General features: G+C 45.7%; 1 protein-coding gene across 1 annotated transcript in view; it reads left to right on the top strand.

Moving 5' to 3' along the window:
- TEX11 (testis expressed 11) overlaps window positions 1–20,677 on the top strand; it is a 147,084-nt gene that overhangs the window by 25,209 nt on the left and 101,198 nt on the right. The window contains exons 10-14 of the mRNA XM_030575123.1: window positions 3,826–3,883; window positions 4,738–4,833; window positions 7,879–7,960; window positions 16,549–16,627; window positions 19,346–19,497. Of these exons, the coding sequence (XP_030430983.1) occupies window positions 3,826–3,883; window positions 4,738–4,833; window positions 7,879–7,960; window positions 16,549–16,627; window positions 19,346–19,497 (467 nt within the window). The remainder of the gene's footprint in view (window positions 1–3,825; window positions 3,884–4,737; window positions 4,834–7,878; window positions 7,961–16,548; window positions 16,628–19,345; window positions 19,498–20,677) is intronic.

Here is a 20,677-nt window from a genome sequence, read left to right as displayed (position 1 = left end):
CCCTCCCCCCGCTTGGCTATGTGCAAGGAAGGATTTCTTTTAAGCAACAACCCAGTAGGAAAATGCCCATCTCTGTCCCCTTAATTAAATTCCTTAATTTCAACCAGGTTACCATGAACGATATCACTCTGCTGAGAATAACAGCGAGATAAAGAACGGATGTTTCTTGAATGCCAGCAATCACTGGGACCATACGCAGCTATGCTTTCTCATGCAATGATACCCGATTATTGCTACATGCACGGCTTGGTAAAGTGTCCTACCATGGTGGACGGAACAAGGCTTCCTTGCCCAGAAACCTGCAAAGGCTTTTGGAGTACCTCCAGGAGCGCTTCATGGAGATGTCCCTGGAGGATTTTCGCTCCATCCCCAGACATGTTAACAAACTTTTCCAGTAACTTTACTGGCTGCGAATGCATCCCAAGCCCTCATGGCAAATCAATCATTAAAAAACGCTTGCTTTTAAACCACGTTTTATATTTACAAAGGTACACTCACCAGAGGTTGCTTCCATGGCTTCACTATCTGGGCTAGTGGCTTGGGAGGACTGGGAGGGTAATTCCGTCTGGGTCACAAAAAGCTCCTGGCTGTTGGGGCTAACGGAGTGCTGTGTGCTCGCTGCAAGGTTGTCGTCCTCTTCCTCATCCTCTTCCTCATCTTCCCCCTCCGCTGAATCCTCAGCCATGGTTGAGATTATAACCCCCACCTCGGAATCCACAGACAAGGGGGGGTAGTGGTGGTGCAGCCCCCTAAAATTGCATGCAGCTCAGCGTAGAAGCGGCATGTTTTTGGCCCTGACCCGGATCTTCCGTTTGCTGCTTTGGTTTTCTGGTAGGCTTGTCTGAGCTCCTTAACTTTCACTCTGCACTGCACTGAGTCCCTGGTGTGGCCTTTTCCCATCATAGCCTTGGAAATTTTGTCAAATATTTTTTCATTTCATCTTTTGGAACGGAGTTCTGTTAGCACTGAATCCTCTCCCCATATAGCGATCACATCCAGTACCTCTCGTGTGGTCCATGCTGGTGCTCTTTTTCTGTTCTCAGGAGACTGCATTGTTACCTGTGCTGATGAGCTCTGCGTGGTCACCTGTGCTGATGAGAGCTCCACGCTGGCCAAACTGGAAATGCAATTCAAAAGTTCACGGGGCTTTTCCTGTATACCTGGCCAGTGCCTCTGAGTTCAGATTGTGACCACTCTGGACAGCAATGGTGCACTGTGGGACATCACCCAGAGGCCAATAACGTCGATTTGCGGCCACACTAACCCTAACCTGATATGTTAATATCGATTTTAGCGTTACTCCTCTCGTTGAGGAGGAGTACAGAAATCGATTTAAAGAGCCCTTTAAATCGATATAAAGTGCATTGTAGTGTGGACGGGTACAGCTTTAAATTGATTTAACGCTGTTAAAATTGGTTTAACTGCGTAGTATAGACCAGGCCTCAAACTCTGCTACAAATTTAAAGCTCTACTTGGCTGAGCAAATCTAGGCCTACACCCAGCTCAGTGGCTTTTCTCTGTTTACAAGCACATTCTTTCATGTCAACCTCACTGTTATCTCAATATCAGGCATCTTTTTCACATGGATTTTCATGTTCTGACAAGAGGTCCCTTCTTTGCATGTAGAAATATTCATGGCTCTCCTTAATTCTATCCATACTTATTCTCCCAAGAAGGCTGTGCTCTAGGGAGATTGTTCCCAGCTAGTGCCCCTTTCATAATGCCATGGTGATGGTTGCACCTTAAGAGATGTGAAAAGTGTAGAAAAATGCAGAAAAATAATTGTCAGCATTATATGCATTTGCTAAAAGTAGTCTTTGAATTGCTCATAAAAGAGCTACATACCAAAAGCCATAATTATGTTGATGAAAGTTTTTCATTTATTAGTTCTCCCTACTTTAGTTTTCTCAGCCACATTCTTTGGGCTACAAGAGCACAGGCAGCTCTGCAACTTGGCCTGGTGCCTTTACTGCTCACTCACTGTTACATGTGACCTTGACAGATTTATTAGGTTTCCAATGTTGGCAACTTGGAGAGAATCCACAAAACAGCAACATAAATGATTTGTCTGTCTATTTGGGCTAAATGACAACATGCTAACTATCTACATATATTATAAGGTGTATATTCCAATGTGGGAAAGGAATTGTAAGGAGTGGTGAGATGGGGACCAGGAAGCAGTGCAAGACATTTGGGCTATCAGGAAAAATTATCCTGTGCCAGACTCAGAAAATCAGAATGGATTTTTTAAAAGAAGTATTCAGAAGAAATCAACTTGACAATGTCCCCTTTAATCTCAAACATTTAATGATCAGAGATATGGAGTCAAGGAAGTCTTGAAGTAGTTTTAGGGTTAGTTAAAACTGATATTTTGGAGAACATCTCTTTATTTTGTTCCATGTACTTAGAAGATGGGATACTAAGTCCTCACAAATACCAATGAGAAAATCTTTGGAGTACCGAACTAATCTATGCAAAGCACAAACATTTGCCTGGATAGAATGTTATAGCACCATCTAGTAGGATTAATGTTATCTCATACTGAGAAAATATCAATTCTGGGAATAAATTTCCACAGACAGAGGCAGATTAAGGTTTCATGGGGCCCTGGGCCAGAGCATGTGGGGAGCCCCCTCCCCACACCTTCTGCCTGTGGCCCTGCCCAGGGTCCCACACCATTCTATCCCTTTCTCCTGTTCCACCCACGGTTCTTCCCCATTCCACCCAGTCACTGCAGCCGTCCTTTGTTCCTTTCTACCCCCCACCCTCGTGGCCTCAGACTGGAGAAGCTCTTTTTCCCCCACCACAGGGCCCTGTTTTGATGAACATTGTGTGTGTGAGAGAGAGAAGGCAGAGTACACACAAATGGAGAACAGACAACAGAGAGAGAGAGAGGCAGAGACAAAAAGCAAGAAAGCCAAGCAGTAGCCTATGAGCACAGCATGACCTGAGAAAAGCCAGTGAGAGCTGTTCAGACTGTTGGCTGAAAAGATTTCAGGATGCAAGCTAAGAATTTGATTCTTTTGTTCTAGGTTTCTCCTGTGTTTGGAGAAGCAGGATTTTGCACAGTCCTTGTAAATAAACAAGTTTGCATTAAAGAAAATATTAGACTCCATCAATTTCTTCTTCCAGCTGGAACATCTCCAGGGCCCAGAAATTTGACTAGCCACTCATGTGAAAAAGGGGCAGCACTACGTATCTACCTCAAAGCGGGGTTATGAAGCTTAATTAACTAACTTGAGTGAAGCAGAAAGAACTTAGTGCAATTCAGATCTGGGGGTTTAAAAGGCAAATTAAATCCTCTGTTCTTAGACAATGTTGAATACTGTGTATGAGTGTGTGCGCTGTCTTGCTGTTGTTTTGTCCCATGATAATCATATCAGGCTGTGAAGTTCAAGAATGAATTCAGTTACTCACAGCATCCTTTGTAAGGACACCTTGAGACAAAGTGCTAAATTTGAAGAGTATCACTTTCTTTACCATATGACATTCAAAAGTGTTGACAGATGTTAGAGCCTGCTTCTGACACAGCTTACACAGATGACATATCTTGGTCCTATCTCTGTTGATTTTCATTCCTGTAGTGTGCCCTGTTGGCAGTCTCATGGATATTATTAAAGGATATTATTTTCTGATGCTTTGATATCGATCAGATATCTTGTGACCATTTATTTTAGTTAATATTTTCCTCTGTGTGCTCTATGTGGCTCCTAACAATAAATGAAATGGAAAAGGTATGAGCTCACTGCATAGCTCAGAAAGCTGACTGAGTTCTTCTTACATCTCTTAGCCCATATAATTCTGATTTTTTCTTTTAAATTGTAGCCAGAGTTATGAGATTGGGAAAATGGATAAGAAGTATTCTCCCGGGGAAGATATGCAGGTAAGAAATACACATACAGAAACTTCTGAATTACACAAAGACTAATAGCAGGATGTCATTAGTGCCAGTCCTGCTCTGCAGCCCCCACTACCTCTCTGTGCCAGTCTTGAGCCTCCCCTCATAGCTCTGCCAGTGGTTATCCATCCTGATCTTTAGCACTTCCTGCTATTTTAGTCCCACAGAATGGTAGTAGAGTGTAAATAATTCTCTACTAGATACTAGGCTGAGTCTGAGACCGAGCCATTGTTGTGTGTGTCCTTAGTCATAGTGGAACCTAGATTTTCATGCAGATGTAAAGCTAGTGCATTAATACTATACTCCAGCTAGTGTATTTGGAGAAGAATTACGTTATAAGCCATAGGCTCCATCTTGACTGGGAAAAGTGGTCACGTTAGGTTAGGTTTAGTGAATGTGTGTTACTTGAGTCTGACCTAAACTTGATCTTTTTCTTAGTTTAAATGAACTTTGAACTTGACCAGCTAAATTGAGCTAAAGGTTATCCTGCATCTACAGAAGGAAGAAGGTCAAGTTTAGGTCAGGCTTAGTTAGCAAGTTTATTAAGCCTGACCTAAACTTAACCAGTTTACCATGTCAAGGCAAATCTTCAGAAGGGATAAGAGTACAATTGTTATGATGATAGTGCCTAGCAGTCCCAAACAAGGAACAACACGTTGTGCTTGGCACTGTACATCTAGTAACAGAGAAGACAGTCCTTGGCCCAGTGTGCTTACAGTGAATATTATTCACAGCGTATATTTCCATCTCCTTCATTTCCACTCCTGTGTGCAATATTTAAGTGTTGTTTTTGGTTATTTCATTTGTGTTTAATGATTCACTTTGTCTTTTCTTTCTAGGCTAAAGTGCTGCGGTTATTAGCCACTGTCTATTTGGAGTGGGATTGCGAACAGTATCAAGACAAGGCTCTCAGAGCTATAAACCTGGCTAACGAGGTTGTAATTTACTGTGATGTCTAAGCAGGCTGGATTGATTTAAGACACCAATTTTAATAATGATATAAATTGGCAAGCAGGAAACCTTGATTTAAATAGTCCTTTGGCACCTTATAGACTAACAGATGTATTGGAGCATAAGCTTTCGTGGGTGAATACCCACTGTGTCAGACAAAATCAGTGATGATGCGTTGAAGAGGTTTTAGCTGAGGACTGTAGGTGATGACCAGTGGAGTTCTGGTGGTTTCTTTCTTGGGCTTGTCTTGCAGCAGGAGGCTTCTGGGTACACGTCTGGCTCTGCCGATTTGTTTCCTTATTACCTTATTACACTGCTCTACAGCCAAAATGCTTCTGAAATAAATGTAGTCCAACTTTACTAATTCTGAGTCACTGAGAACGAAAATGATGCTTAAAATTGTTAATTGGCTCTAGTTTTCAAGATATGCTATTGGGTCAGTATATACGACCCTTCACTTGGGAATGGCGGAGGATAAGTGAGTTATAAAGGGAAGGGATCTCAATTTAAACCAGAAATGACTAAAATACATCTTTGACTGGATCTATGAATAAATCTATGACTGGGTTTGGACAGTACTTGCTTTTTAGGCAAAACAATGAATGATGCAATCTGAAGTTGGTATTGTGTCATACATGATATGAATTGCATCATGTTATTCCTAGAAGTCATGGATGATGCAATCATAACGAAGCTTACATCACTCTGCTGAACTAAGTGCCCTATATCAGCTCTAGAAATCATAGTGTCGTGCTTTCTTATTTGTCAGTGTTTGATTTTGCAAAGGGACACATTTCTGTTTAGCCAAAGTGAGCAGAGATGCCTCGTACTTGTGTAAACAGTGCAGATAACTTCTGCTATGTTTGTGGTGAAGTGACTTTTGCATCACAAAAGCGCAGTATAACCACTATGGTTAAGAAAGCCTATCACCTTTATTTTGGCTGCAAAATTGGAGATCAGGACAAGAGATGGGCCCCACACATATGCTGCAACACTTGTGCAACAAATCTTCGCCAGTGTTGAACAGGAAAAGGAAATCTATGCCTTTTGCAGTGCCAATGATTTGGAGAGAGCAAACAGATCATACCAGCAATTGTTACTTCTGCATGGTGCCTCCAGTTGGGAAAGGTGTGTCAAAGAAGAAAAAGTGGACTGTGCATTATCCAAACATTCCATCAACTATACGCCCAGTACCCCACGGAGAAGGACTGCCGGTTCCTGATGCACCAGAATCCTCCTCACTTGAGTCAGATGAGGAAGAGGATGAAACTTCTGGTCCTGAACCATCAATGTCACAGGACCCACATTTTCTCCCATCCTCCTCCTCTGAACCACACCTCATAACACAAGGTGAACTGAATGACCTTGTCAGGGATTTGGAACTACCCAAGAGTAAGGCAGAGCTGTTGGCCTCCAGACTATAGCAGTGGAATCTCCTGGCAGGCTATCAGGGCAAATGGAGCCCATCAATGCTTGCAGACTATTGCTGGACAGTGACAAGAGCTGCTGCATTTACTGAATACAAGAGACAAGCCAAGAAGCGCCGAGTAGACACTGAATAGGACTAAACTATGTACATAATAGTTTTTTGCCTTTTTGTTTCATAATAAATTTTATTTATAGAACCCTTTTGCTGATTTTTTAAAGTGTTACATAAACAGGACAGGTGAAATATTATCATGTAAAGCAACCATAAACACATGAAAAGACCTAGGTTTACAATTTGATTAAAACTCAACTATCTACACAATATACATAGACATAAAATGTAAAAACTTAAATATCTTAGAAACAGTAGCCAGTCAGTTGTTTTAATTGTCATGTTTGAATTCAGCACATCAAAATACTTAATAAATATCACATTTTATCTCTGAAGCAGACGACTTCTCAAAAATTGTAGACCAGTGTTGTTGCTCTTTGAGATATGTTGCACTTGTCCATTCTATGACATGCCTTCCTATGCCTCTGCATCCGAGTTATAGTAAGAAGGAAGTGAAGGAGGCTGGAATCAACTCTGCTCTTCATACCTGCATGCAGTGGTGTGCAGCAGCAGGGGGAGCCCTAGCTACCCAATGGGTATCACTGAAGGAAATAGTTTCCAGTGACCATGTGGTGGACGTGCAGGCACCACGAGTGGAATGGACATGTGCAACACATCTTGAAGAACAATTACACAACAGGTTAGTAACGTTTTTCCCAGGTGCACTTTCTATTGATAATCAAGTGTGGGAAAGAGTTTGTGCCATGCAAACCCATAAGCATTTGAAGTATTAGTCTATTCAGGTTTTTATTTTGCTGCCATCACTGTAGTTTCTAAGCACTGAAGTGCACAATCTCCTAAATTGCCTGGAACCCTACTTGTTGTTAATTCTACATTAATCCAGTTAATTCAAGCCCTTGTAGGGGAGGAGTGAATTCTGCCAGAACATACTCAGCCTTTATTTGGAAATGTCTATAGATGGATCCAGCAAGATCAGGTTGCTGTATTTTGCTCAAGACCTACTCAGAACCTCTTGGCAACATAAAAATTAAGACAGAAAAATGAAAACTTAAGACAGTGTGGAAAGATTGCCAGTTACATAGCCATTGCTTGGGACATTTAAAACTAGTTTGGAGAATACTGTGGAGACTATGGGCACATTTTCACTAGCAGCACTTTAAAGTGTCTTATGTAGTTGTGGCAGCATTCTGAAAAACCCAGCCCCATGAGGGGAATAGCTACCAGTGTTGGGAGTGTGGCTCCCAGCACTCCTGCACTATCTACACTGGCACTTTACAGCGCTGAAACTTGCAGTGCTCAGGGGTGTGTTTTTTCACACCCCTGAGCGAGAAAGTTGCAGCTCTGTAAAGTGCCAGTGTACACAAGCCCTATGCTGTGGGGGGAAAAGCCTGTCCTGGCTAGAATTTCCTGACATTCTTTCATGTTTGTGAATGTGCTGGACTCTTGATAGGATTCAGCTGAAATTGTTCTCTGAGTTAAAAAAAATAATTTGGCTCTTCATGTAATGTCATTGTTTATCAATATGCAGGAGAAAATGCATCCAGCTGGGTTTTTCTTGAAAATTAAAATCCTTCTGAAAAATGCAGCATCTGATGAAGGCATCAGGACAGGTATATGAGCTCCGTATGTAATATGGTTCAGAATAATGTCATTGTATTCCAGGCCCAAGAAGTAAGACTGAATGATGTGGAAGAGAGTTGAAATTAATCTCTCATCCATTATAGAAGAAAGGGACTTATTTGCTAAATGTTACAGCCTGGTTTTGGGATGTATGTGGTGTGGAAATCTGTCTAAAATTATTATAGCAATCCTTGGGAATACTGATGCTATTGAGGGTCTGGTGTAACTTTGAATAAAAGGAAAAAGTTACTTTTGCTGCTAAGTGACAGTTGTATGCATTTGCTGGGGGAGGACTTGTTAGTACTAAGATAGTGAAATGGCAGCTGTGTAAAAATGTTGGCAGTTTTAGACTTTGGGCTGTATTCACTCAGAGTGAAATTAAATTTTGTGTAGAAGGCCAACACAGTTACTCCTCTGCTTGTGGGGGTAAGATACTACTGCACATGAGTAATGATGCAGAGTCTGGCTGAGTATAAGTAGAGTGGTCAAGATAGTGATAGGCCGTGCGTTGATTAAAATAAAGTTCTTCTTTGAGTAGTGTCCCTATGGGTCCTCCTGTGCTGCTGACTGGTGAACTTCGATAGCAGTGTCTCTTAGGCTCACACATGTGGTACCTATCCTGCTGCTGTGCCACGAGGCTAGTCAGGCTAACCGTCCTCAGTTCTTTCTCTACAGAAAAGAAGAAAAAATAAAAGAAAAAGGAATTTTTTCTTCCATCGTCCCTGGTGGGGGTGGGAGACCCCCGTGGACAAAGGTGTGCCTGGTTCTTGGGGGCATCAAAAAGTGTCACACTTACAGCAAGGCAATCCCAGTCACAGACAAGCACTCTCAATACATTTTCTGCCTTGGCGGGGGCCACATTCAACAAGAGTTCCCTCTGCCAACAACTTGGACTGAGATCCCACAAAGACCGAGAGCTTCACCAGAAGATCATCTTCATGGGTGAGGATCTCCAACCACAGTCCCCAGTCAGGCGTGAGTCTTCCTCCCAGCCTTTGACTTCAAAGGAAAGCGGTCTAGGAACTCCTTTCAAATGCTAAAGAAGAGAATGGGAAGTCTCCTCAGCAAGCCCAGGGATAACCGAAACCGATCACCATCTCGCTCAGTATCCTTGGCACTGCAGGCACTGAGGTCATCTGGCACCCATAGCTCATAGCAACCGTTGGCCCCTGGAGCTGCTGATAGGCCCACGGAACCCTTGGGCATGGGCACCGAGTCTCTAGTATGGAAGGATAAGAGCAAATGCCCTAAACTGCTCCCAGAATGTGAACCGTTAGTGGTAATACCAGCGGCACTGACCTGCCTGGCACTAGACAGATCGGTATGGGCAAGATGCTGGGATGCTCGGTGCCGACAGAACTCCAGCAGACCAGGGACCTGTTATATTGGAAGTTCCAAACTCGCCACCCCTCGGTACTCAGATGATGGCACCGAGCCATGGATGCTCAAGAGGAATTTCCCTACAATCCTGCTACACTCCTCCATGGTCAAGCAAAGGGTCTGACAATGAGTCAAATGGGGCTTCTGAGTACTCCTCCTGGGCTCCAGACGGGACCCAATACCAACAGAGTCCAGGATTGTACCACCAGATGGCACTGCTGCCATCCTGGTATGGTCACCCATGGGCACCTCCACCAGGCCCTGTGCCACCACAGTGGCCCTACAGGGACCACTGGACAGCTCATCGCCAGCATTCCTCCAGGGCACTGCGTGTCATTAGAGAACTTCACAGACAGCCTCCCTCAGCTATAGCATCATGAGCCTCAGTACCCTTAGAGGTTGTGGAGCAGGAGATGGATGCTGAGGAGGAGATCGCACACAATGCCATATCCTCCTCTTCGCCAGATAAGGCAGTCATGCCATCACAGCCCTCCATAGCAGATGATTTTCTCCTGTTCCTGGAGCTGGCAAAGAGAGTGGCTGACACCCTCCGTATACCATTGGAGGAGGTTAAGGATATGCACCACCAACTTATGGTATCCTTCATGTCTCATCCACCTCCAAAGTCATCCTCCCAATTAATGAGGCCATCGTAGACCCTACTAAGGCAGTGTGGGAACCCCAGGCCTCGATGGTCCCAACTTGCAAGCAAGTGGACAAAAAATACTGTGTCCCCACAGAGGAATCGCCAAGAAGACTGATGCCTCCCTCCACTTCCTGAAGGATTCCAGGCCGCTCTGAGATCACTGGGAGTTTATACACCAGTGCAAAAGAGACGATTCAGCTCACAATACCAACATAGGCAGTATTCAGCACTGTTCCCTGTGCAGCAGCAGTATGAGCCCCAGAGGAAGAAGGAGAGATTCTCGAAGTGGAAGCCTTCAGGCTCCCAGTCCTTGGCCTAACCACCTGCCCCTAAGCACCACTTTTGACGAGGAGGTCGAGGTGCCATGAGACCACTCCTCACTATCACCTGTGACCACACACCTATTTGGCCACAGTTTGGCAGCATACTGCAGTGCCCGGGAGCACGTAACGTTGGACATATGAGCCCTAGAGATTGCCAGATCTGGATATTACATCCATTTCACCTCCTACCTCCTGCACAACATTCTTCCCTGTCCCTCTTCAGGGACTCTTCTCACGAGAGTCTACTGTGGCAGGACGTAGACCACCTCCTGCAGTTAGGAGCCATAAAACCAGGACCTCAACATCTACGAGGCTAGGGGTTCTGCTCTTTGTACTACTTAATACCCAGAAGGAAAGGAGGTTGGAGACCCATCCTGGACCTAAGAACTCTCAACAAGTTTGTCAAAACTCAGACATTCAAGATGGTCACGCTGTTGATGATCATTCTGTCACTGGAACAGGGAGACTGATCTTCAGCCCCCAACCCACAAGATGCGTATTTTCACATCTCAATACTACTGGCTCTCAGACATTTCCTCAGGTTTACTCTGAGAAACAACCATTACCAATACAGAGTCCTTCCCTTCGGACTTTCATCGACCCCGAGAGTATTTTTCCAAAGTTCTCAGTGGTGGTCACCCATTTAAGATCTCAAGGGATGATGATCTGTCCTTACCTAGACAATTGTCTCCTCAAAGTCTAGTTGCTTCAGGAGGCTTGTCGAGCCACTGAAGAGACAATGATCTTGTTCAAGGATCTGGGACTACAGATCAACTCACAGAAGTCAACTCTTATGCCAGTGCAATACCTGGAATTTAGAGGGGCCGACCCAGACGCACAACAAGCCAAAGGCTTCCTACCTCAGGACAGATTTCACTCCCTGGTATCTCTTATAGACGCAACTCAATACAACCATCAAGTGCCAGCCAGAACCTGCCTCCAGCTTCTCGGGCATATGACTGCCGGCATGGCGGTGATTCCTCATGTCAGACTTCACATGTGATGCCTAGAGCTGTGGGTCAGCTTGGTTTACAGACTGAACAGGGACAGTCTGGCCAGACCCCGTCACTACCCACCAGGGTCAAAAACTCCCTGGAATGGTGAAAAGACCCAACCAATGCATGCAAAGGGATCCTCTCCCTACAGGGGCCACCTTTGTCGCTCCTTGTCATGGATACATCCCTCCTAGGATGAGGCGCACATTTGAACAGTCTCACAGCACGAGGCAAATGGTCACTGGCAGAGATCTCCCTTCATATCAATCTCCTTGCATTGAGAGCGGTCAGGAATGCCTGTATTAATTTCCTCCTGCTGATAGCAAGCTCACATATAAAGGTCCTGATGGACAACAAAGCCTGCATGGGTTACATAAATCTTCAAGGAGGAGCCTGATCACCTCTCTATGCGCAGAAGTGATGCAACTGTGGAATCGGTGCATCTGTCACAATCTGGTCCACGACTTACCTCCCAGGCACACAAAACACGATAGCATACAAACTCAGTTGCACATTTTTGCATGACCACAAGTGGGAGATGCACCCATCAGTACTTCAGGGCTTGTTCACATGGCAGGGAACACTGTCCACAGATCTGTTTGCCTGTTACCAGAACAAGAAGTGTCCACAAATACTGTTCCAGGGTGGTGATTGGACATTGATCTCTAGGCAATGCTCTCCTCCTTCCATGGGACAAAGACCTTCTTTATACCTTCCCTCTGTTTCCTCTTCTGCTGAAGGTCCTGCTCAAGATAAAGAGGATGGACCTCACATGATGCTGATCACCCCTACCTGGCCGCGACAGACCTGATACCCTTACCTAATGCAGCTTGTGATGTGCCGCTGATCTCCCTTCTGACCATCCCACACCACCTCACGCAGGGCAAGGGGTGCACCAGGCATCCCAGCATGGGGATCCTCTGACTCAAAGCATGGCTCCTAGGTGGCTCCAACTCCTAGAATGCTCATGCTCAAAGGAAGTGCAGGAGCTCCTACTACACAGTAGAAAGTCGTCCATGCAACATGCTTAGCTGCAGAAGTACATCAAATCTGGAATCTGGACTATGTCCCAGCAATTCTGTCCAGAGTTGACAACTCTTCCACATATTCTGAAATATGCCCTGACCCTTAAAAAATCAGGACTATCCCTGAGCTCTTTGAGTCCACCTCGCTGATTACAGTATTTCACCATTCCATAGAGGGTACTCAGTAATTTTGCACCTAACCATAAAAAGGTTCCTGAAAGGAATAACAAACCTCTTCCCTCAGCCTAGACTTCCCTCCCCCTCTTGGGACCTAAATCTAGTATAAAAGAGCTGACTAGGCCCCCGTTTTAACCCATGGCCACCTGTTCGCTAACTCATCTGTTGATGAAAATGGTCTTTCTAGTCACAATTACCTTGGCTAGAAGAGTAAGGGAGATAGCAGCTTTAATGGCGCATCCTCCGCACATGGTATTCTTCCCAGACAAGATCATGCTTAGGCCACATCTGAAGTTCCTCCTTAAAGTGACCTCTCGTTCCACATGAACCAGTCTCTTCACCTTCCCACGTTCTACCCCAAGCCTCACTGAGAAAATAGGGAGGCCATTCTGCATACCCTGGACATTAGGAGAGCCTTTGCATTCTACCTTGATAGGACAGAAGCCTTCAGGTAATCCCCTAGATTGTTTCTCTCTATGGCAGAAAGGTCAGCTATATCAGCCCAATAACTTTCTAAGTGGGTCTCGAATTGTGTTAGAGAGTGCTACCACATTCGTTACATGACCCCTTTGGGCTTGATCTGTACATACTCCACAAGATTGGTCTCTTCGTCTGTTGCCTCCTTAAAGGATGTCACCAGGGGTGAAAGTAACTTAAAGGACTTGCCAGTACTCCAGAGTCCTGTGGAGGGGGAGGGGCCTCAACTGGAAGAGGTATGACCTCTGTTGGAAGAGGTGGGGCCTTTAAATCCCCAGGCTTTTAAATCAGGATTTAAAGGGCTCAGGGATTCAGCTGAAGCTAGGAGCCGGGCCTTTAAATCACCCCCGGAGCTATCAGCTGCAGAGGCACCTGGGAGCCCTGGGGTTTGGGCAGGGGTGAAAGTAATTTACATTTCTTACCTATATGGTCCAATCGCAAGCAACCCACCTCTCCTACGTACTTCATGAATCCCTCCCACTGCATGGCATAGATAGAGAAAATAAAGCTACTATTACTACTACCGGTACTGGCTGTAATAAAGCTTAACTATTGGAATAAGCCTGAAAAAGTGAAAACTCACTGTCACATTTTTCTCCGTGTCTTCTCTTCTCCTCCAGCCAGGCTGTGGACACTAGGCTCCATGCTTTCTCCCTGCCTGGCACTGGGCAGCAGCTGCAGGGACTTCCCTCTAGCTTGCAACAGGGAGCAGAGACTGGCTGAGGGAGGGAGAAGCCTGCCTCCCGCATAGGAACAGTTTAAACTCCGCTGTTCCCTGCATGGTTCAGTAACATTTCAAAGAGGATTTGCAAGCAGTTTGGACATCACAACCATGATCCTTTGCTGGGGAAGGGAATGGGATAGATTTGAACTTGGAAATGGCTTTTTTGATTTTGATTGTGTTTTTTGTGTGTAGGAGATCCCCTCATCCCGGGGGCAGAAAAGAACTGCCCCTGCCATGGTCACACACATCCTCCCCCGCCCCCAACAACAACTGGGAATGAAATTAACAAGGATGCCAGAAACGGCTTCTAACGCTGGGGACTGAACTGCACAGGGAACAGCTGAGTTTAAACTGTTCTTATGCAGGCAGCAGCAGCAGGCATCTCAGCCAGTGTCCCTACTGCAAGCTAGAGCCTAGAGGAACACCCTCTGGTGGGGGTGGGGGGAAGGAATGCAGAGCCTAGTCTGTAGCCTGGCTGGAGGAGGGGGAGGGAGAAGATGAGAAACCATTGTGATAGTGAGTTTTCCCTTTCCACCTGCTTTTATTAGCTCTGGATTTAAGCTGTGCAGCCAAATGCTTGTATTTGTTGTGTATATTAGTATTGGTGACAAGATCCCCTCATCCCCGGGGGCAGACAAGGACTGCCCCTGCCATGGTCAAACACACCCTCCCCACTCCCCACAGCTACTGTGAGTGAAATTAACAAGGATGCCAGAAACCACTCCTAACCCCGAGGGCTGAGCCACTCCGGGAACAGCTGAGTTTAAACTATTCTTATGCAGGGGGCAGACTTCTCCCTCCCTCAGGCAGTCTCCTTTTCTTATCGGTCCTCCATACTGTCCGTACCTGCTTACTTTCACCTCTGCATTTCCCTATCTTGGAGATCTGCAGAGCGGCTACTTGCGCTTTGGTCCATGCCTTCGCAGAACATTATGCAACCATTGAGGACTCTGCCTCTGATGCCATATTTGGCTCCACTGTCCTTTCTTCTGTGACCAGTCTGACTGTGAAGTCCCAGCCCTCCAGGGGAACACCCACAGGGACACTACTCGAAGAAGTTATCCTGTTCAGTTATGATGGTTCTTCAAGATGTTCTCCACTACCCACTCTTCTCCCATCTACTTTGGAGTTCTCTTTATGACTCTGCAGTAGAGAAGGAACTGAGGATGGTTAGCCCTCATGGCACAGCACAACATCGCATGTGCGGGCCCAATGGACACTGCTACCAAAGTTCTCCAATCAGCAGTTCAGGGATGCGACACATCTGCAGTGGAGCACCCATAGGAACACACACATTGATGAATCGTTACCACACAGGGTGAGTAACTTCTTGTGTTAGCACAAGTTTGTTTGTTTCATACAGGATATATAAAGTATTCTTACTTGCTCCTCAGACTTGTCAGCACAGTGTAAGTCAGTTGGTTTCTCTGGTAGTATCACAGCAGAAGAGTGTCTTCAGGAGGGATTTGAATTCAGAGAACTTGGTTGCTCAGGAAGAGCTTTCTGTTCATGTATGGTGAGCTGTTCAGAGAAGGCTCTGTGCTCTGTTCTCTGGAAAGCACTGAGTACATGGTGGGCACTTCTAGAAATAAATTTTGGTCTCCAGGTAAATTGTTTGAATTCTGTCAGATTGAAACTGACCTTCAGATGGCTGTTGAGGAATTTCAGTCCAGTTTCTAGAGACAGGTGTCCAAAACCCACCATCGTGCTAACATGCTCTTTTGTTGTAGTCTTAACTGAGTGTCCACAGAGACTGAACTCCCCACAGTCATTGAAGTGGTTCCTCCAGGCCAGGGTGGAGGCACATTGTGAAGGGACAGCTTGAGGAGGAAGCTTGCATTGTTGTTGTCCTTTCTGTTTGTGTTCTTATGAGTCTCCAGAGCTGTCAATCTGGCACCTTTCACTAGTCCCAAATTCATTTTGAAAACATGAAAAGAAAATGAAAACACGAAGAACATGTTTAACTATTGCCTAGTTCTAGAATTATGATTTTTTCCCTAAGAATACAAAAGACTTGAGAGTGAGTGTGAAGGAATGTACTTTATCGGACAGGCTGGGACAGCCTGGAGTGCAATCAAGAAGGTCCTGCCTTGCACTAAGACTGGGCTATTTAAACAGGAACAGGAAGCTAAGTAGAGAACAGGATAGTAGAAGATAGGCAGGCCGCAGTGGCTGCTGTTTTTTTTAATCTGAACAGGAGTACTTGTGGCATCTTAGAGACTAACAAATTTATTTGAGCATAAGCTTAATTGGCCTCTCAGAGTTGGTAAGACAACTCCCATCTTTTCTTTCTTGCTGTATGTGTATATATATCTCCTTACTATATGTTCCATTCTATGCATCCGAAGAAGTGGACTGTAGCCCATGAAAGCTTATGCTCAAATAAATTTGTTAGTCTCTAAGGTGCCACAAGTACTCCTCTTCTTTTTGCAGATACAGATTAACACGGCTGCTACTCTGAAACCTTTTTAATCTGAGGCTCCAGGAGACTGGTTAAGCTAGACTCAGACTTTGTTTTGTGGACTTTTAAGTGTGGGAGCTCTGATCTGCGGTCCTTAGGTGAGGACCTTATGAACAGTTTATTGTAATTGTTGTCCTGAAATTTTTTGAAAATGGGACATGCTATTTTGTTCATGTGTGCTGGCTTCTTCTTGCCCCAGGCTGTTAGAGCAAACCTAATGCTGTCCCAGTTGTGGGAAATGAAAGTGGAGCACACCCACCACCACATCCTACCAGTCTGCATGGGGGAGAATAGGGACAGCCCATATCTTTACAGTGAGCAGATACATTTCCTCAGTGACTCAGTAATCCCCATTTTTTCTTCTCTCTAGCTGTTGCTGAACTTCTGCATCATGAGGTGTCACTAGATTTCTGTTTGAACACTGCTAAGCTGCTTCTGGAACATGAAAGGTACAGAACTTCAGCACCCTCTACTGGAGGGAGAACATACATTGCCTGGGCTTCCCAGTATTCTTACCAAGTGATACCAAACAACAAGAGAGCTAAGTTGTAGAAATAGTGTGTCGGGGCATCATACAGTGTGAGCTGTGATGGAAGAGAGAGTTGCTACACCTTATCCTACATTGGCATAGTAGGTTGTCCCTGTGTAGTCTTAATTTGTGCCTTGGCTTGGCAGCCCTAACTTGGGGAGCTTCTTTCTCCACTCTGTCCAAGCACAGCTCAAGATGAATGTTGAATCAAGGGTGCTATATTTATAGCTGTTGCTTTTATCTGGAGAGATGCTGTAGTTCAAGGCCTGTTTTAAGTTTCCATTACAAATTCCTGTTGTCAGGTCATCCGAGTTCAGGTAGTTTGGCAGTGCTACTGTGCACTGAAGTGTGAGACATTGGTTCAGAGCAACTTGTGGCAATTGTTTCTCTGGCATGTGAGTTCAGGCACCGATGTGATATGCTTGAGGAAGGAGACTATACTTTCTTGGGTCCCAGTTATGAAGTTGTGTTGGCAGGTATTTTGCGTATCTTTCAACAGTTAGATAAGAGAATGTCAGAAGAGGAGCAAAGGGAGATTTCTGGCTGCGAGCAGGAAAGCTACGATGGACCAACAAATGCTGTTTTGAGGGAGTCTCCTCCATGAGTCTCCCATTTACTCCATGGGCACTGTGACCACAAATACAGTTATCTTGAGGATGTTGAAAAGGGCTCCCTTCTGCGGGGTTTGAACATGTGATCCCATAGTGCTTCTATGACCTGCCAGCAAAGGATTGAGCATAGTGCCAAACTCTTGTCCCCTATGTGATAATACATTTCTAGACTGTCTTAATCAAGGGCTTATGCCTTTGAAATACTATTCTTGGGGCCTGCAGTTCTGGAAACAAACCCATAAAAAGGGTTAGGGTATAAAGGGTCAGCAACCTTTCAGAAGTGGTGTGCCAAGTTCACTGTAATTTAAGGTTTCATGAGCCAGTAATACATTTTTAACGTTTTTAGAAGGTCTCTCTCTGTCTATATTATATAAATAAACTATTGTTGTATTTAAAGTAAATAAGGGTTTTTAAATATTTGAGAAGCTTAATTTAAAATAAAATAAAATTTAAAATGCAGATCTTATCAATTTAGTGTGATTCTTGCCTGGGATCCTTGTCTGCGGTTCCAGCCACCAGCCCCGCTCAGCCTGCTGCCGGTCTGGGGTCCAGCTGCTGGCCCTGCTCAGCCCACTGCAGTGGGCTGAGCAGGTGGGCTGAGGGGGCTGGCTGGGGGCTGAGTGGCTCAGTCCATTGCCAGTCTAGGGTGCCGGCACCACTCAGCCTGCTGCTGGTCTGGGGTTCTGGCTGCCGGTCCCTTGCCAGTCGGGGTCACAGCCGCCGGCTCTGCTCAGCCTCCTGCCAGCCTGAGTGAGCAGAACCCTAGGCTGGTAGCGGGCTGAGAGAGGCCGGTGGCCGGGATCCCAGCTGGCAGTAGCTGGCGGACGGAACCCCAGACTGGCAGCAGGCTGAGTGGGGTCAGTGGCTGGGACCCGAGACTGGCAGTGGGCTGAGCCTCTCAGCCCGCTGCCAGTCTGGGATTCCGTCCGCCAGCTCCTGCCAGCCGGGATCCCGGCCATCAGCCCCCCCTCAGCCTGCTACCAGCCGGGGGTTCTGCCCACCCAGGCTGGCAGGAAGCTGAGCGGGGCTGGCGGCTAGGACCCTGACTTTCAAGGGGCCGTCAGCCAGAACCTCAGACCAGTAGCAGGCTGAGTGCTGCCAGCACCCCACTGGGTGCTGCCGGCACCCCAGACTGGCAGAGGACTGAGCCACTCAGCCCGCCACCGGTCCCTCTCAGCCCGCTGCCGGTTGAGTGAATGGAACCCTAGGCCGGTAGCCACTCTGGGGTTCCGGCTGCCGGCTCCTGCCAGCCGGGGTCTCAGCCACCGGCCTGCTCAGCCAGCTGCCATCCTGAGGTTCCCTGGGGTTCCCAGGCTGGCAGCGGGCTCTGAGTGGGGCCAGTGGCCTGGATGTTGGCTGGCAACGGGCGCAGCAGCAGCCGGAACCCCAAAGTGACAGTGGGCTGAGCCACTCAGCCCGCCACTGCATGCCATCAAAAATTGGCTCTCGTGCCACCTTTGGCACGTGTGCCGTAGGTTGCCGACCTCTGTTATAAGCAATATGCCTGTGAACAGGGAAATCCCCTTTCCACACTGCTGTCCTCTGTTTCTCCCTCTGTGTTTATGCAGGATACATATCCTGGAATCACAGGCTATTGAGGATAGAATTTTAGCCTTAATGCTGGATTTATTTCTTTTTGAAGGGTTGACCAGACTTTGAATGTTTCTTAAATGTAGATGTTTATGTACTATGGACTGACATGCTCATGTGGCTCCAGGACAGCCCTGTAACATTTACTGGTTAGGGCACTAGTTCCCAGTCTGCTTTGTTGACCGCAAGGGATCCACAGAGCCTTTGAGAGTCAGGAATTGAGGGTGGCTCATAGAAGCGGTGGAGCATCTTTCTGCTATGTACTGGTCCTCAGAATGAAAAAGTTGGAGAATCACTGGGTTATACCATCTAGATTCTTTTTTGTGAAAAGCAATCTAAGTGAAAGACAGATATTATGAGATGTATATATTGGGCCAGAATGGGAAGTCAACAGTTCCTTCTGCACAACTCCATTAAAAATGCATCTCTGTGAATAGGGAATTGGTTGGTTTTGATTTTCTGAAGTCCATCTCTGGGCGGTTTGCATCCTCACCTGACCTCGGAAAAATCATCTTACTCCACATCGAGTTTCTGTTACAGAGGATGAAGGAGCCGCTTGCCAAGCAAAAAATTGAAGATGTCATTACAGGTCAGTGTCCAACTTCTGTCCTTTGCTGGTGACAGGGCTTAATTGACTTACACAATTGATTTACCTCTTCTCCTTAACTCCCACTCTCCTCCTCCTTCCTTTATATCTTTTTCTTACTCTTTGTCATGTATTGTATGTAGTAAGTTGCAGGACTGCTGCTAGCAGATCATGGTCCTGTGTCGGATTTGGACTGGCCAGAGCTTCCTTCTCAGAGAGATGCAGACCTAATGTGTTCACTATAAGATCCTTTAACGTTATGCCAAGTATAGCTGAGGTTAGCTTAAATCAGGGGTCGGCAACCTTTCGGAAGTGGTGTGCCGAGTTTTCATGTATTCACTCTAATTTAAGGTTTCACATGCCAGTAATACATTTTAATGTTTTTAGAAGGTCTCTTTCTATAAGTCTATAACTAAACTATTGTTGTATGTAAAGTAAATAAGGTTTTAAAAATGTGTAAGAAGATTCATTTAAAATTAAATTAAAATGCAGAGCCCCCTGGACTGGTGGTCAGGACCTGGGCAGTGTGAGTGCCACTGAAAATCAGCTCGCTTGCCGCCTTCGGCACCTGTGCCATAGGTTTCCTACCCCTGGCTTAAATAAAGTATGTTACACACAGTGCCACCTAGTGACTGAACAGTATACTACAGGTTAGCATTCCATTACATATTTCCCTTTAAATTCTACATTCCTACCATTTACAAAATGTAAATCACTGTATCTTTGAAGTTCAATATGGATCAGTCTGTTACATATCTATGTATTATGCTGGTTTCTAATTACATGATTTGAAAGCATAACTCCTTAGTCATCTGTCTGTCCATTAGTCATCGTCTTGTACTTCATTTGTTAGCTCTGTTGGTTTTGCTTTCTGAGGAACAATCTGTAGATGTCGATGGTTTCTGTTGATCTCTCTGTTGTAGTCTTGATCACAAATGATCTGGATGCTGAATTATTTTTTCTTTGACAGCTGGAGTTGTCCATCCTTTTTCTCCATCCAATTTGAGATGAACACGGTCAGAATTGTCCCTTGGGTACGGCAAATGGGGGGACCGTTCTGGGCCGCATGCTTTGGGGGCCCCACGGGCTGGTGCGGTCGGTCCCAGAAGTAATGGGTCACTCCTGGAAGTGATGTATGTGTGACTTCCGCCTCAGGAACGGCCCTGAATTCGTTCAACATGTT

This window comes from Gopherus evgoodei, chromosome 9, assembly GCF_007399415.2.
Source record: "Gopherus evgoodei ecotype Sinaloan lineage chromosome 9, rGopEvg1_v1.p, whole genome shotgun sequence".
Taxonomy (NCBI): Eukaryota; Metazoa; Chordata; order Testudines; family Testudinidae; genus Gopherus; species Gopherus evgoodei.
The sequence above is the reverse complement of the archived record's forward strand: the minus strand, read 5'-3'. Positions and strand labels throughout refer to the sequence as shown.